General features: G+C 42.1%; 1 protein-coding gene across 3 annotated transcripts; it reads right to left on the bottom strand.

Annotated features, from left to right (window-relative positions):
- Positions 1-5,482: 5,482 nt before the first annotated feature.
- SNX20 (sorting nexin 20) lies at positions 5,483-11,785 on the bottom strand. 3 transcript variants are annotated; one of them, XM_087971301.1, is made up of 4 exons: positions 11,654-11,785; positions 11,028-11,243; positions 8,311-8,453; positions 5,483-7,148 (listed from the first exon to the last, which is right to left on the bottom strand). In XM_087971301.1, the coding sequence occupies exons 2-4, from the start codon at positions 11,185-11,187 to the stop codon at positions 6,483-6,485; spliced, it is 969 nt and encodes a 322-aa protein (XP_087827427.1). In that variant the 5' UTR covers positions 11,188-11,243; positions 11,654-11,785; the 3' UTR covers positions 5,483-6,482. The 3 variants fall into 3 exon arrangements, with proteins under 3 accessions (XP_087827427.1, XP_087827426.1, XP_087827425.1); XM_087971300.1 differs by having other exon boundaries at positions 11,028-11,271; positions 11,654-11,773; XM_087971299.1 differs by having other exon boundaries at positions 11,028-11,194; positions 11,654-11,771.
- Between the last annotated feature and the right edge of the window lie 5,581 nt (positions 11,786-17,366).

The following is a 17,366-nucleotide window of genomic DNA, read 5'->3' as shown; positions in this document are numbered from 1 at the left end:
AGAAAGAGTATTAAAAACCCTATGAAGATCTGCTAAGTAGAAACCGGGAAAGACAGACTGAGGCGTGTTTCAAAGGAAGAAACAGGATTGAAAGTTGCCAGATTTGCTTGTAACATATTAAAGGACTGTAGATGCGGCAACATATCCAACTGCTCCAGCTTGGCTTGGTTCTCCTTCCCCCTCCTGCTTTCTCCTTTGGGTTTTGTTTTTTTTAAAAAATTATTTTTTGAAACGGGCAAACAGGAATACATCAACGGGAAGGGCAGGTGATCAACGAGAGCCAGAAGGGGGAGAAAAGAAAACTTGGGAGGTGGGTTTCGAGGGAATTGGAAGATGTAAGTGGGGAGATGGCTGAAAAACAAAAGAAGGAGACAAGATTGGCACGTGAGATTGGGCTCCTGGGAGACTTAAGCTCCATAGTGTTCTTCCTTTGAGGAAAAGTTGAGTTTCTTTCTTTTTCTTTTGCAAAATTAATCATGGTATAAAACCAGGTGATTTGAGGGATCTTCTCTACTTTTCTTCCTACATCTACCCATCATTATCCATTTCTTCAGGTCCATCCAGAGGTGGTATTCAGCAGGTTCTGACCAGTTCTGGAGAACCAGTAGCAGAAATGTTGAGTAGTTTGGAGAACCAGCAAATACCACCACTGACTGGCTCCGCCCCCTTCTATTCTCTGCCTCCTGAGTCCCAGCTGATTGGCTGGGTCTTCTTTGGTTGCCCTGCACAGGAGAACAGAGCTGGAAAGCAGGTTAGTGGGGTGGGGAGGGAATGGAGATTTTGCAGTATCCTTCCCCTGCCATGCCCACCAAGCCACACCCACGGAACCAGTAGTAAAAAAAATTGAATCCCACCACGGGGTCCATCAATCAGGATACAATCAAGACCAAGGGAGGTACTAATACCACTCTAAAAAGCCTTAGTAAGACCCCACCTAGAGCACTGCATCCAGTTTTGGACACCACACTATAAAAAAGATGTTGAGACTCTAGAAAATGTGCAGAAAAGAGCAACCAGGATGATGAGGGGACTGGAGGCTAAAACATATGAAGAACGGTTGCAGGAACTGGGCCTGGCTAGTCTAGTGAAGAGAAGGACTAGGGGAGACATGATAACCATGTTCCAATATTTTAGGGGCTGCCACAGAGAGGAGGGGATCAAGCTATTTTCCAAAGCACTTGAAGGCCAGACAAGGAATTATGGATGGAAACTGATCAAGGAGAGAAGAAATAAAGAGATATTTTCTGACAGTGAGAACAATCAACCCATGGAACAGAAGTTGCATTCGGAAGTTGTGGGAATTTCATCACTGGAAGCTTTCAAAAAGAGACTGGACTGCCATATGTCAGAAATGGTGCAGGGTCTGCTCAGGCAGGGGAGTCAGACTAGATGACCTCCAAGGCCCCTTCCTACTCTTCATCTGTATCAGGAGAGGCCAACTCTGGGTGTCATCTACCAAGGACTGCCGATGTAATGGGTGGAAGAAATAAGAAGCTTATTTGTGGGTTGTCATTTCATGCGAGCATAGCAGCTGAAACCATCTGTAGAGATCCTAGGTCTTCATTTAACATCCTTGGATATCAAAGATGCTGCAGGGTTGGGGGTCTCCCTATTTTATTTTTTCCTAAGACTGGATTCCAAGCAACCTTGGACAATGAAGCTGATGTCTCCCAGAAGGCCGTGTAAAGGGAAGGTGGACCCAGCTAAAAGCTAGGGGAACCAACCCCAAACCCATACATTCCATAGTAGCTTCTGCATCTTCTTCAGCTTGGAACCAGGAATGGTTTGGGTGTGGAAGCCTGTCAGATTCCAGTAAGAGGTTCTCCCATGGAAACGTTGTTGGGACATAAAACAATAAGCAATAACATGCTGGATCAAAGAAAACGCCAAGATAAGTTTCCACATTGTACCACCCCAATAATGTGGCTTGTTTTGTGGGTTCAGCCACTGTGGTTTAGTGCGCCATTAGCATTTCATGTAAAGTCAGCCAATTGCATCATACTCATGGCGTAAGAGTGACTTATGAACCTGGCCTCAGTGCATGATAATAATAATAATAATAAAAAAAAATACCCTTTTCCCTTCTAATCAATCTTGGTTTCTGGTGACTGTATATAGCCACATCCCTGAAGTTGACTTCATCTCATTTTAGAAGTGGTTTGTCAATGCCTGCTGGGATTTATCTGGATTTCCCAATATGACCCTGTTAGTTTCTGCAGTTTTTCCCTCCACATATTAACCAGGCCTGGCCTTGTTTCGTCAAGAAAGGTCAGTCAAGTGCAGATAGAATCTGCTTGCTGTGAATGATTGGTGCTGCTTTTATCTGGATCAGGCATACCCAACCGTGGCAACTTTTAAGACTTGTGGACTTCAACTCCCAGAATCCCCCAGCCTCTCATGCTGGGGAATTTTGGGAGTTGAAGTCCACAAGTCTTAAAAGTTGCCAAGGTTGGACACTTTTTGGATCTAGACCAGGGGTGGGATTCTACTGGTTCGGGCCAGCTCTCTCTCTGTCTCTTTCTTTCTTCTCTCTCTCTCCTTCTCTCACTCTCTCACTTTCTCTTTCTCTCCTCTCTCCTTCTCTTTCTGTCTGTCCTTCTCTCTCTTCTTCTTCTCTTTCTCTCTCCTTCTCTCTCTCTTTCTTTCTTCTCTCTCTCTCTCCTTCTCCCTCTCTCTTCTTCTCTTTTTCTCCTCTCTCTCTCCTTCTCTTCTCTCTTCTTCTCTTTTCTCTCTCTCTCTCTTCTCTTTCTCTCTCCTTCTCTTTTCTCTCTCCTTCTCTCACTCTCTCCTTCTCTCTCTGTCCTTCTCTCTCTCTCTCTCTCTCTCTCTTTCTCCCTCTCTCTTCTCTCTTTTCTCCTCTCTCTCTCTTCTCTTTCTCTCTCTTCTCTCTTTCTCTCCCTTCTCTCACTCTTTCCTTCTCTTTCTCTTTCTTCTTGACTTTCTCGGTTCTCAACATTCAGTGAGGTTAAACAATCTGAGGCAACTTCTCATCGCAGCAAAAAAAAATAAAAAATAAAAATCAGCTAGGAAATACACTGAATTTCAACTGTCCTCTGAATCATGCAAAGTGAAAGAGGGTTCATTTTTGTTCTCCCCCTCCCCTCATTATCCGATAGTTCTTTAAAGAGTTTCAAGTTTTACTTTGCCTCCTTTTGATCAGGAGGAAATGGTAGTGCAAGGAAGGAAGCACAGCTGTGCCTTCAGCTTTGAACTCACCAGGTTTAAAAGTCTGCAATATTTTTTTTTTTTTTCTTTTCAGCTCTCTCTCCAGCCTGGCTCATACAGCCTCGTGATAAAGGGAGATATTAAATTGTCCTCAAGGATTACTAGAAAGGTAAATTCCTCAATTCAAAGCTTGCAGTGGAACTGTGTTGGATGTGTAGTTTTTTTCAAATTTAAATCCTTAATAAGGTAAATGGCCTGTTTTTTTTTTTGAATCGCGGGTCTCAATTCCAATTGTTTTCTTTCTTTCTTTTTTGGGAAAAATAAAAAGTTTAGCTTTTTTTTTCCTAAAAGAAGGAAGAGGCTGGTTTTATGACAGGCTCCTAGAACTACAGATGGCATTTAATGTGGCAGCACCATCTAGCGGCACCATAAATTCATAATCGGCTCAAGGTTGACTCAACCTTCCGTCCTTCTGAGGTTGGTAATAGAAGGACCCAGATTTGTCTGTGGAGATTCTCCGTCAACCCAGGTCATGGTTGTCCCAAAGGTGTTTTTTCAAGAGGCAACTGGACTTTCTGGTTTGTCTTTGAGGACATTTCACTTCTCATCCAAGAAGCTTCTTCAGCTCTGACTGGATGGTGAGGAACGGAAGGATTTTTACTCCTTGAAGACAGCTGGTCATTTGCAAAAAGGCTCCACACCCATTTACACCACTCAGGTGACCCCGAGGACACAAACAAACCTCCAAGTGATTTCAAGGACTCTTTAAAAAGAACACAAATGACCAGCTGTCTGCAAGGAATATAAATCCTCCCATTCTCCACCATCCAGTCAGAGCTGAATCCTGATCAGCTCCAGGTTGACTAAGCCTTCCGTCCTTCCGAAGTCAGTAAAATGAAGACCTAAATTGTTGGGGGCCATAGGCTGACTCTGTAAACCACTTAGAGAGGGCTGTAAAGCACTGTGAAGCAGTATATAAGTCTAAGGGCTATTGCTATATGCCACCCTGACATTTAGAGCAGATAATCACCTTGAGAAGGATGAGCATCATTTCTAATTATATTTAGAAAATATATTTATGCTGGCTGGGGAATTCTGGGAGTTAAAGTTGCCAAGGTGAAAAAAATACTGTCCTAGAGTCTTGGGTTACTCTCGACTTCTTGGATTTCTGGTATGTGCCTCTTATCTAACAGTATTCATTCTATGTTCTCAACATCTTTACCATCAAAGGTAAACTTCTCTATTCCCAGTAATTTTAACAGATGTGAAAATGGGCTCAAACATTAATAACTTGTAACACGGATCCCAGAGGATGTTCAAACTGTTCCACCCAGATGTTACATGCTCACGAATGTGTCATTGGAGGTTTCTATAAAGCATCAGGCAGATGTTAGCCATCTCCTGTCTCTTTTGAAATGAAATAGCATAGGATTTGCATTTGGTCTGTCACCCGTGATTGGTTTCTTTACAAGGGCTCATGGAAGCTTCTGAAGTGCCAACACACAAACTAACAATCTAATCAAAAGAGAACCGTTTATCTCTATATTAGTATACTTAGCAATAGCAATAGCCCTTAGACTTATATACCGCTTTACAGTGCTTTTACAGCCCTCTCTAAGCGGTTTACAGAGTCAGCCTCTTGCCCCCAACAATCTGGGTCCTCATTTGACCCACCTTGGAAGGATGGAAGGCTGAGTCGACCTTGAGCCTGATGAGATTTGAACTACCAAATTGCAGGCAGCCAGCAGTTGGCAGTCAGCAGAAGTAGCCTGCAGTACTGCACTCTAACCACTGCACCACTGGTGGTCCTTTATTGCTTACCCTGATACAACCAAGGGTGTCTATGCATTCACACAACACAATTAACTCCTTTGCTGATAGGGGACATTTTCTGGGTTTTGGTGAATCATAAATTAACCACATGGACTGCTGTAGAACACATGAAGCCAAAAAAATCTCTCTTACCCACCCAATAGAATGTTAAACATTATCCCAGGATAATTTTGCAGGATCCAATCTGGGTTGGTCACTGGGACCAGAGGTTTTTGTCTTCTGAGCCTTTGGACTCCCTGAAGGTGGGCTCCAGCATGAGTCCAAAATCTCCGAAGACTGGTCCCGGTGACCAATTCAGATTGGATCCTAAGCAAGGTTATCATAGAGTTTTTAGGTCTGTACCTGTGATTGGCTACAATGGAGGTACACCATCCTACAATGGAGGCACCTATAATGGAGGTGCACCATCCTGATGTCTGAGCCCACCATAATTTCTTTACACAGTTCTGTCCTTGGTCTTTAAACAGTATCTTCCAAGCCAAGATCCAAACCTAAACCTCATTTAATTTGATTTAACACTTAAATGGGATTAGAATCACATGAGCTCAATTCAGTCTAGTTCACAAGATTGCCCTTAGTGTCTTTCATTATTCCTCCTCCAGTTGGATTAAAAATATACAATCTGAGGGCAATTTTTGTAAGGACTCTGGGGGTTGTACCCCAAGTTTCCAGTGGCCACTTACATTCCTGGATTTTTAGGCAGGGTATCTCTGCAATAAGGGTACAGACACATAGAGACAGTAGCTCTCAGCTCCAAAGAGTTGGAGATGTCTCTCATTTCCACTCTACTGTCCAAACACAACTTGTCCTGGAAGAAAGGAAATTCCAACTCTGGAAACTGTCAGCATCAAGTTCTGCACAGTTATTAGATGATGTCCAAGGAAACACTTTTAAAAAACAGTTCTGGGTCTCTTTGCAATGTTTCCACTGGGTGATGTCTGAATTTTATCATAAGAAGAATGAGTGATAAATTTTGCTTTCTCCAACAAACAAATCATGTATTAAGCTGTCCGCTCCAGAAGTGGTATTCAGCAGGTTCTGACCAGTTCCGGAGAACCAGGAGTAGAAATTTTGAGTAGTTCAGACAACTGGAAAATACAACCTCTGACTGGCTCCACCCCCATCTATTCTCTGCCTCCCATTCAGTCCCAGCTGATCGGCTGGGTCTTCTTTGGTTGCCCTGCACAGGAGAACGGAGCTGGAAAGCAGGTTAGTGGGGTGGGGAGGGAATGGGGATTTTGCAGTAACCTTCCCCCAGGAGTGGGGAGGGAATGGAGATTTTACAATATCCTTCCCCTGCCAAGCCCACCAAGCCACACCACACCTACCAAGAACCGGTAGTAAAAAGAAATGAATCCCACCACTGGTGTTCTCATATATTTTTTTCCCCTCTAAGTTCCCAATATCTTTCAAATCTTTCTATTGGGAAAATGTTCCTGTCTCGTCAAAAGCTGCATTATATTTCTCTCCCTTTCTTCCCCTCATTACACATATTCCTGTACTGTCAGTTCCTTCAGCGTCAACATTTTCTGTGGAAGTTTCTTGGCCTTCCTCTCTTCCATCTTCTTTTGGAAGAACAAGAAATCTCTCCCAAGCTCATATACTAAAGAGATCATTGTTTCTAGCAATGGTAGGTAGTACCGGTGACCGGGGTGTTTTTCTAAACGCTGTAGGGCCTTTTCTCCAAACTCGAAGGCACTTTTGAAGTTCTCCAGATCTTTGTGACATACAAGGATGGCGCATAGGGTGGGAACCAACTGAATGGGCCTGTGTTTTGTGAGCTTCTCTTGCAAAGCTACGGCCTCCAGAAGACCTTCCAAAGCTTTGGTGTATTGTCCTCCTCGAAGGCAGCTGTAGGCCTCTTCCAGCTCAGGCCTTGTTAAGAAGTCAATGAACATTCGCGATGTCCTGATGAACTCCATGGAGTATAGAATTCGCAAATAATCCTGGAAAGCTAGTTTTCTCTCCAGGATGACTTCATCCATGAAATTGCCAGTCAGAATCTTTTTGGGAAAGACAAGGTCTTCCATTTCATCGTAAAACTCTTTAAATAGGCTTGTGTGCAGCTTTTCAAAATCAGAATACCGGCGTTCAATCGTTGATACGTTGCTGTCAAAGCTGCCAGTCTGGATGATGATGATTTGGTACTTCTAGAAGGGATACACAAGCAAAATATTTTAGGAACGTCGGATGGAAAGGGAGTCCCAGTCATCTGGAAGATACTCTGAACATGGGTTGTGTTACTTTTAATATTTGCAGTTTTAGTTTAGCCGAGTGTGCCTGCTTCTTGCCATGATGGATGGTTTAATCTTATATGTTTTTATATCCCATGGTTTATTCAACAATCCATGATCCAAGTACTGTACTTATGGCTTAGTACTTTGTGTGAATTACTGGGTCACACATAATGCTATGCCACAACCTATGGTTTACAACTGGGGTACCACCCTATTCAAAACCACGATGCTTGTGCTAAGGTGCAATGTAGCTTAATCCAGTAATTGCTATAATCACTATATTTGTGGCTTATAATGTGGTGTTAACCTAACCACTACATTCTTAACCATGATTTAGTACAACAAATGAAACTATCCAGCCCAAATGAAGTTATTAGAGTAGTGATTGACTCAACTGATGAAAGGGAATTTATTCAGCTAGAAAACTGAGCCATCTTAGGTCAACACAGGTTGCTTCAAGCCCTAGGATTCTTCTTCTTCTTCTTCTTCTTCTTCTTCTTCTTCTTCTTCTTCTTCTTCTTCTTCTTCTTTCTTCTTCTTCTTCTTCTTCTTCTTCTTCTTCTTCTCCTCCTTCTCCTTCTTCTTTCTTCTCCTCTTCTTCCCTCTCCTTCTTCTTTCTTCTTCTTCTCTTCTTCTTCTTTCTTCTTCTTCTTCTTCTTCTTCTTCTTCTTCTTCTTCTTCTTCTTCTCTTCTCTTCTTTTCTCCTCCTTCCCTTCTCCTCCTCTCCTCCCTTCTCCTTCTCCTTCCCTCTTCTTCTCTTCTTCTTCTTCTTCTTCTTCTTCTTCTACTTCTTCTTCTTCTTCTCCTTCTTCTCCTTCCTCCCTTCTCCTCCTCCCTCCTCCTCCTCCTCCTCCCCTCTCCTCCTCCTCCTCCTCTTCCTCTTCCTCTTCCTCTTCCTCTTCTCTTCCTCTTCCTTCCTCCTACCCCTACCCCTACTCCTCCCCTCCCCTCTGCCTTCTCCCCTCCTCTTCCTTCCCCTTCTCCTTCTCCCTCCTCCTCCTTCCTCCTCCTCCTCCTCCTCCTCCACCACCACCACCTCCACCATGATCACTCTTTCGTTAGCTTATTAACTTACCACATATTTAGAGAAAGCCTTCTCTACAATTTTGGCTGATGGGATTTCAAAAAGCACCTTGACTTCTCGGCAGTTTCGTTTCTCCTTCCGCCAGTATTCCTGAAGTTCTTTAGTTGTCATGGAAGAGTTGGGGTTTTTCTCATCTAAAATTAGAGCCATGGATTATAGACAGTGTGCTGATTTAGAATAATGGCCTGGATTGTAAGCTTCATGTCATCTTTAGATCGCATGGGGGACTCATACAGGTCAAGGCCAAGCAAATAGAGATGGGCCTTTTCTAGATTTCGATTTGATCCCTTATCATCAACTCTTACAGGAGGAAAGATTTCATAAGATCCCTTATTCACAGAGGCTTTGCCCAGGAAGTAGAAGCCCTAGCTTATGTTCCCATAGGGTGTTTTTTCTATGATGCCCCAAGACCTGCTCTGGTCACCTTAATCATTTCCAAATACAAGGATTATGAAGATCAATTGTATGCTTTTATGCTCCTCTCTGGGTGGAGGTTTTGAAGTATTTTTAGCAGGACTACCAGATTCTGTAATAGCTTTGTTCCCCTATACCAGGGGTGTCAAGCTTGATTTCATTGAAGGCTGCATCAGGGCTTTGTTTGACCTCGGAGAGCTGGGGTGGGTGGGTGTGACTGGAGGTGGGAATGGCCATCATAGGCATGGCCAGCTCAACATCACTCGTGTCGGGGGCACCTGTGGTGGCCAAGTCCTAAGGCAGGACTTCCCTGAGACCTCACTCTCACTCTCATTATAATCTACTTCCTTCCTTCCTTCCTTCCTTCCTTCCTTCCTTCCTTCCTTCCTTCCTTCCTTCCTTCCTTCCTCCCTCCCTCCCTCCCTCCCTCCCTCCCTCCCTCCCTCCCCTCCTCCTCCTCCTCCTCCTCCTCCTCCTCCTCCTCCTCCTCCTCCTCCTCCTCCTCCGTCTTCGTCTTCGTCTTTGTCGTCTTCATCTTCCTTCCTTCTTCCTTCTCCTTTATTCTTCCTTTCTCTTTTTCCTTATTTTTCCTTCCTTGCTCTCTTCCCATCTTCCCTTCTTTCTTTTTTTTTTTTGGTCTTTCCTCTTTTCCCTTTCTCCTTTCCTGATCCTTTCTGCATGGTCAAACGCAAAAGGGGAAACATTTCTCCTTTTGTTTTGTTGTTAGTTTGTTTCGATGGCCCTCTGCCAGTGAAAACGGAGTGGGTGGGGGGCATGATCCATTTTCACTGGCTGAAGCACTGCGGGTTGGTCCTTTGCTATTTCCAGGCCAGCCCGTGGGCCTTGAGTTTAACACCCCGCCCTATGCCATCCATCTGGTAAACTCGCAAGGTTGGTTTTTCTCTCCATGATACATCCGAACTAGACTGTGTTGTTTCTCTGTGTCATGTAATATATGTGGGTATGTGGGTACAGTATATGCATTATCTTTTTGTAATGTTTATTTATTTTTATTTATTGGATTTATATTGCCGCCTATTCGCCCATGGTGACTGAAGGCAGCTTACAAGGTATAAAACCACATTTAAAACAGTAAAACTAGTAAGAAGAATCCAATAAATTAATATAATAAAATCACCCTCCATCTCCCACCCACCAATTATGTGGACTATATTGGAGGTAGTGGCCCTTTGAGAGCTGTATGCAATGAAATTTCATTTTAATGTATGCTGTTTAGTGTACATTCAAAATGAAAATAAAGTTATTCTCAATTCTGCTTATTATTTTTTGAAGGGATGCTAACCTTATACTCGCATATCAGGGGGCCAAATATTTTCCCCCAGTTACACAATGGTGGAAAAGTTTTCATTAGCTAGGCTGTTCTATTGTCCTATGACTATTTTGCCTCTTCCCTGATAACTAATTGCCGTATTAAACTATTTCTCCTTTTTACTGTATTCTTATTGTAAGGGCCATTCAAAGGCTGTAATAAAGATATTTCATATTATTATCTTTAGAGCACTGAAATAATTTTAACTTGGAATGCTAGGGGAAAATTGTATAGACTACATTGAGTTAAGCCACAGTTAACAATCCATGATTGCTGGATGCAATGCAGTACATTGAGCAGAATCGTCATCTCTTATATATTTTCAAACCCGCCATTTCTCCAAATGTTTTAATCTTCCTCTTAGCATATTCAATATTCTCTAGCGGCTGTTGCAAAACCAAAACCAAGTCATCAACCAAAGCACAAAGCATATACTTGATGTGTTTTAATTTGTAATTGTTTTACTCTTTTATCTTATCAAATGTCCCTGTTTAGTAGTTCCAACATCAAAATAAATAATAAAGGGGATAAAAGACCCTTCCCCCCATCTTTTTCCTTTCTGGATTTATTCAGTTCTGTCAAATCCCCATTCACTCTAATCTGAACTTTCTGGAGTGTATACATGGACATCCCTGTAAAAAGGCCGGTTTATTCAAATTCAGAATCAGAATGAACCAATAAGGGCAACTGAATTCAGAACCACAGGTAGGTGGTTGTGTTGGATCACAATTCTTAGCAGTGCCTCTCCAATGGTGGGGCTGATGGGATTTGGGATGCAAACGATCTGGAGCAGGGGTCTCCAACCTTGGCAACTTTAAGACTTGTGGACTTCAGCTCCCAGAGTTCCCAGAGCTTTGCTGGCTGAGGAACTTTGGGAGTTAAAGTCCACAAGTCTTAAAGTTGCCAAGGTTGGAGAGCCCTGATCTGGAGGACAGCAAGCTGCCTATCCTATAAAATGGCTTACCTGGTTGGTTGGTGGTCTCTTTTGCTTCCTGGGTTGCTTGACATGAATTCATGTCTTCATAATCGTCCTTGTCACCAGAATGGACTCTGTGAGGCTTGGATGTCTCTGTGGAGTCTTCCTGCCCTTCTTTTGCTCCTGAGTAGGACTGGTTTTCATCCATCGCACAGCTTCCAGGGAAAAATGTAATTGGTACGTATAATGGTAGGCGGGAATGACCTTGAAAGGTGGAGGGAAGAGAAGCTATCTAGGGAATGAACAGATAAGAGGGGACATGGCCCACAGATGCATAACAGGGATAAGAAAAAAGCCTCCCCAACTTATCAAAGAGATGGCGGGAGATTTCTCCTATCAGACTTGCAAGGTTTAGTTAACGTAGCCTTACAATAAAGTAGAAATATCTCAACTGGACATGTTTCTTGTTTGCTCTACCTGAGAAATCTGACAGCATACCACAGGAAGCTTTTCAAACATGTTTTCACCCTATTTGGTTGCATAAGGTGCATTAGAACTCTCTTACAACCATGTAGCCTACTGTCCTCTCTAACAGGACAAACAATACAGTTAGGAATAGATATAGTCCTAAGCAAAAATCACAAGCAAGCATATCCCACCATTTTGAAACTTACCTACTCTTAATTAAGACAGACCAAATCCTGACCTGGTAGAATTCTGGAAATGATTTCATACGTTGTGAGGCTCTTGCCTCTAAAACGCGGCGATAGCAACCCTTCTGGCTTCCTTTTGAGTTCTCCAGAGACAAATAAACATTGACTTTCACTTTAGATATCTTTGTCAACTTCTCTATTTTATTCTAACGAAGGAAGTTTAGCTGAGCTTCCTCATTTTTAATCTCATTGTGCTGTTTTAAGAAGGTGGTTGCTACAAAAAGGCACGAGGACTCTGAATTTTTTGAAATATGATACCTTTTGAAATATGATATGGTTCCTTTCATATGAGGACAAGATCCTGGCACACTCCCAATAATCTGGTCAGTGTTGAGAATAGCAATCTTCAAATATCTGTGTGTAATAGTGAAGCTGGGATATGTATTGATTGCCCCGGATACTTATTTTCCTACTTTTCCATGAAAAATTTCCGCCAGAAATGTCTGGATTGATTGAGCTAGGAACCAGGACTCTACAAACTGAGGAAGGGCACATGGATTTTTGAAAACATTTTTAAAGATCAGTGGATTGATATCACTTTATCTCACATGAGATGTTTTGGCTTCTTTGTTCTTAGAGATTGTGTCTACTGGTCTTTGAAAACAAAAATATTGTATAAGCAGCTCCAAAACTCAACAATAGGGCAGAATGGAAATACTTTACATTCATCATAGTTAATTGATGATGATGATAGAATTTGGAGCATATTTCAGGGTTTTATATGGGTGTTTCATCACTGGAGGTTTTTAAGAAGAGATTGGACAACCATTATCTGAATGGAATAAGGTCTTCTGCCTCCAAGGTCGCTTCCAACTTTGTTATTCTGCATTCTGATTTCTGGATTGCCATTCGTTCTTTGACCATCTACCTCTTGCCAAGGGCTCACCAAGTCAGATTTCTCACCAAGCCAGAAAATCAAAATTCAGAATGGGGTTGTCACCAATGAGAGATATTTCTAGGCTACAATTTCCCAGATGCCTCAGGTCCCCTTGAGTTTGTTAAAGTAAATGGAAATGAAGGAAACAGTCTCCATTCAGTCTCTGCATTTTTAAAGGATTAATATTTATCAGTTATTGCCAGTTAAGCAGACCGTGGTTGAAATAAGCTCTACTGGTATGTGAGCAGACAGCTTTTTGACTATAAATATAACATTCAAACTGCTTCCTGTCAAAACTAACAAAAAAAAACCAGTAGCGCAGGACCTTCTGATTTACCAATCTCTAATCCAATCTCTCAGCAAAAGATAAAATGGTTTAAAATAGCTGCTACCATCTAATAATAGAATTGTGCTACCAGAAGTGTTGCACTGTCGTTTAAATTTCTGAGAATTCTGGCTGGTAATTTCCAGTCCAACATGATTCTTTTTCAGCTGTGATGGCCTACAGGACCTTGAAATAGGTTGTTTGATGTTGGGGTGAGGTATTAATTTTCAAAAGATGAGATTTGGGGGCCTAAAAGATTTCCTCCCCCCCCCAAAAAAAAATATGATTGTGGGAGACTTTCTTCATTTTGCAGAATTCAGAATGATTGACACCCTTAAAAATTGAGTGAGCAGATCATTTTTTCAAGTCACAGCGAGAAACTTTTCAAAGAAAAGGAATCTGAAGTTGGTTCCTCAAACTTTTAAATAAAAGCCCACCAAAAACAGAGCTTGGGTCACAGATTATTATTTTTTTTTTGGGGGGGGGGTTAGTTTATGTGACTTCAAATACTACAATTTGTCAGCTGAAGAATATGGTTTAGATCAGAGGTGGCATTCAGCCGATTCTAACCAGTTCTGGAGAACCGGTAGTGGAAATTTTGAGTAGTTCGGAGAACCGGCAAATCCCACCTCTGACTGACCCTGCCAACCCCATCTCTTCTCTGCCTCCCATTGAGTCCCAGCTGATCAGCTGGGTCTTCTTTGGTTGCCCTGCCCAGGAGAAGGGAGCTGGAAAGCAGGTTAGTGGGGTGGGGAGGGAATGGAGATTTTGCAGTATATCCTTCCCCTGCCACGCCCACCAAACCACGCCCACCAAGCCACACCTACCACACCACACCCACCAAGCCATGCCCACAGAAATGGTAGTAAAACAATTTGAACCCCACCACTGGTTTAGATCTCATATGCACACTCCCCTTATCCCACAAACTGGGCTTTCGGAAATGATGAACTATCATTGTGTATGAACCAGGATGCATTCTTCTATTTTATGTCACTCTGTTTACAGACATAGAGCAATTTATTTTTTTTGTAAATAATGTCTAATAAAACACCCCTCCCACCACCAAACCTCAGTTGGAAAACAGATTCGCATTTTAAAAGATGCTTGATTTTTTTTTTTTAATATACCATGTGAGATGAGGTGAGCATCCATTCAGGTTTAAAGAATACAGTTTCAAATTTTCTGATAGAATAGAAGCCTACTGCCCTTATCAATATTTTATACGAGGACAAGGGGTATTCTATTTCTTCCCTTTCTTTTCCTGTGGAATTCTTCAGCGTTGACTTACCTTCCTTGCATTTTAAAGAAATAGACAGATTCAAGTGTTTTTAAAAATGTTTATTTAAAAAAAGGAAATAAACAGGGTAGAAATGTAGTACGACACAATCATCAGTCAACAAGGTTTTGTGAAGAAATCCAGAATCTGCAAAGAATACCTATATTTTAAGGGGACATAACCTGCCTCCTGAGAGGTACCTCTTTCCAAAGCTGCCTACAAGTCAAAGTTTAGACTTCTGAAGAGAGTGATCCGTACTAGTTTGCTCTGAAGAAAAGGGGAAAAAACGAATGTCAGAAGGATAAGGAAGTGCAAAGAGACCATAGTTAATTTCACCCACTGATTAAGATCTACCCACACAGGACCTTCTGCAGAAAAAGTCACCTATCCCTGCTCTAGCTTCAGTGTTTAAAAAAAACAGATATGAAAAATGCCTTGCTGATATAATCAAATAAATAGTTTGTTGGGATTCGCTCTAGGTTGAAGAGCTGAAGACTTTCTGGATCTTAACCAACCAGGCTTTCGAAATCTGAAGTAACGCTTGTTTATAAGCCAAGATCCCTTCTTCTTAGAATCAAAGGAAATAGCTTGCATAAGAATCTTCTTGTTATTCTTCCAGGCCCGATACTTCATGTAGATTTGTCCTTCATTCTACATTTCTTAGTCTTCTCCAGGTGGTCCAGAATGACTTCTAGTTTCTTCTCCTTTTTCTTCAGGTTCTCCTTGCATAATCTGATCCATTAGGTTCGCTGTTGTCTCATCAGCTTGGAGGTCACGGCCTGGAAATGTACTATATCCTTTCCATTCATCCAGGTAGTCTTGGAGATCGACGGGCATGTTGCTCAGATCTGAGTCATCTTCTAGATTCAGGTCTGAAGTGCTATTCAATAGATCGCCATTTTCTTTCGCTTCATGCATCATCGCAGTAATTTCCATGCAATCGTTGTCCTTGTCCGGAATGCTGTCTGATAAGATGTCGTGGACTATCACTGGTTCGAGACCTGGCGTGTACCACTTGGCTCCAGAAAACTCCAGGATTTTTTCCAATGAACTGCAGGAAAAGCAAATAATTTCATCAGATGGAGAGCTGATCTTCAGACTGTCCCACATAGATTGGCCAACGGCCCTCACGGAATGGGATAAACCCTTGAAAATATTCTTATGTAGAATATTCTGAATTGTTTTATAGGCTACGGGGAATAGCATCCTTGATTGCTTTCCTAAACAAAATGAAATATTTGCATATTATTATTTCAATAAAAGGGGGCAATGCTTCTCAGTATTTTGAAAACTGTGGAAACATCTTTGGAATTGTATATTTTGATATTTTTTTTCCCATGACACTTAAGGAAATCCTCACATTTACTCTGGGAATCAAACAAACCTTTCATCTGACAGCATTTTACAATATTATTTCTTTTACTGATGCCCTTTCCAAGTATCATTGCTTGATGGACTGTTTGGAAATCCATTAATAACAACTTGAACAATGTCCTACAGGTTGGTCTAGAACACTTTTTTTTATTAGATGCTCTGATTCTTTCATCTAGAATCCAAAACCGATATTAGATACAAGCTTCTCCAAATGGTTCCTACATGTCAACACTGTTTTAGCAAGCCAAAGAACAGAAAGAAGAATGGGTACCTTCTCCTCGTCCTAAAACAGCAAAGGCAACATAAAATAGTTCCATGGAAGCATCTCCAGCACTTCGCTGTCCTCATTTGTTTGAGCTTTTGAGGTAGCGCCAAGACCTCTTGGAAAAGGCACCTGAGAACAAGACTGCTGCACCTTGTGGTCAAATCTACTAAGTCCTAACACTAGACACCAAAAGGTCCCTCTTGACTTGGATGGAGATACCTGAATGAATTCCCCACCTCTATGACCCTGGGCTACCTGGGGTTGCCTTTGTGACACCTTTCCGCTCATGCTTTCTGTGTGCATTGTTCCAAATAATTTGCATATTGGCATCACATTGGTGCAGAAGTGCCAGCATAGTAGCATCTTTCTAAAGCTAGGGTTGAAAAGGTGAAGCTTCACCAAGGAAGGAGCTCTGAGATGATGGAAACCCCTTAACCCCATGATGATGATGATCATCATTTAAATGAGCCCATAATCCCATGCGGGGCGGCGTCTGACAACTGAATGGAACTAGCAGATCATTTAATGGCCAGATACCCTTCCTGTCACCAATGCAGAGTTTTGTTCAGCAGATATATCCTCATCGTGCCCAGAGAGAGAAAATACCTGCCTCTACCTAGGATCAAACTTACCGCCTCATGATTGTGAGGCGAGAGCTCCACCTCTAGTTTCCACCCCACCACTTTCCCTTAACTGCATGATAATTACTCAATTTTGTAAGAAGAGGCTTGCCATTGAGTCAAATCTTTGTGCTGGAAACATTTTTCTTCTGGGGATGATGACCAACATGGTCGAATGAATGCCATCCCAGAACCAGTTTTCATTTGCTTGTTTTCTTGAGATCTTTTTCTCTTTTTCCATATTCTGGCCTCCTGCAGATGCAGCCATGATGTGTTTTCCCAAGATCTGGCTTCTTGTTCCTGATTGTGAAGTTTCCGTCATTTTCCTGTTCTCCATTTTCTCAGCATAGCTAGTTGTTGGCACCGCCATTACTCTTTGGGCAAGATGCGTGATAACTACGATAGCTGTTGGGCTATGCAGAGATTCCGAGTACAATAGAGGGCTGATGCCACGGCAACTTAGCAACCTTTCAGTGTCATTGCTTATTTCTTGAAAAGAAAAAAAGAAAAACCAAGAAAGTCCAGTTGCCTCTTGAAAAAGCACCTTTGGGACAACCATGACCTGGAGGACTGAGAATCTCTATGGACTTTTTGCTTATTTCTTGGTTTTGCTTTTGCTTTTTTCTAACACTCAACTCTCCTTCCCAGACCTTCTCTTCTTGTTTTATTGCAACACTGGGAATTATTTTCATTCCCAGCCGGTAATGAATTGTCAAACAGTCCCTCGAGATAAGCACCCACCTTTCCTTCCTGTGAAGTGCTGCCAATAACAAAAGTGTCCAATGAACTAGAAAAAACAAAACTGAAGTACAAAGAGCTTCAAGAATGAATCTGAACCGAACAAACCACTTTGCTTCCTGCAAAGGTTTCGTCACCTTTGCCTGTCCTTTATACCTTATGGGAGGGGCAATCACCTCCAAGCCTTACTCCCGAG

This window comes from Notechis scutatus, chromosome 9 (assembly GCF_049901735.1).
Source record: "Notechis scutatus isolate UNSWTSFEM ecotype Mainland chromosome 9, rNotScu1.2, whole genome shotgun sequence".
NCBI classification, from domain to species: Eukaryota; Metazoa; Chordata; class Lepidosauria; order Squamata; family Elapidae; genus Notechis; species Notechis scutatus.
The sequence above is the reverse complement of the archived record's forward strand: the minus strand, read 5'-3'. Positions and strand labels throughout refer to the sequence as shown.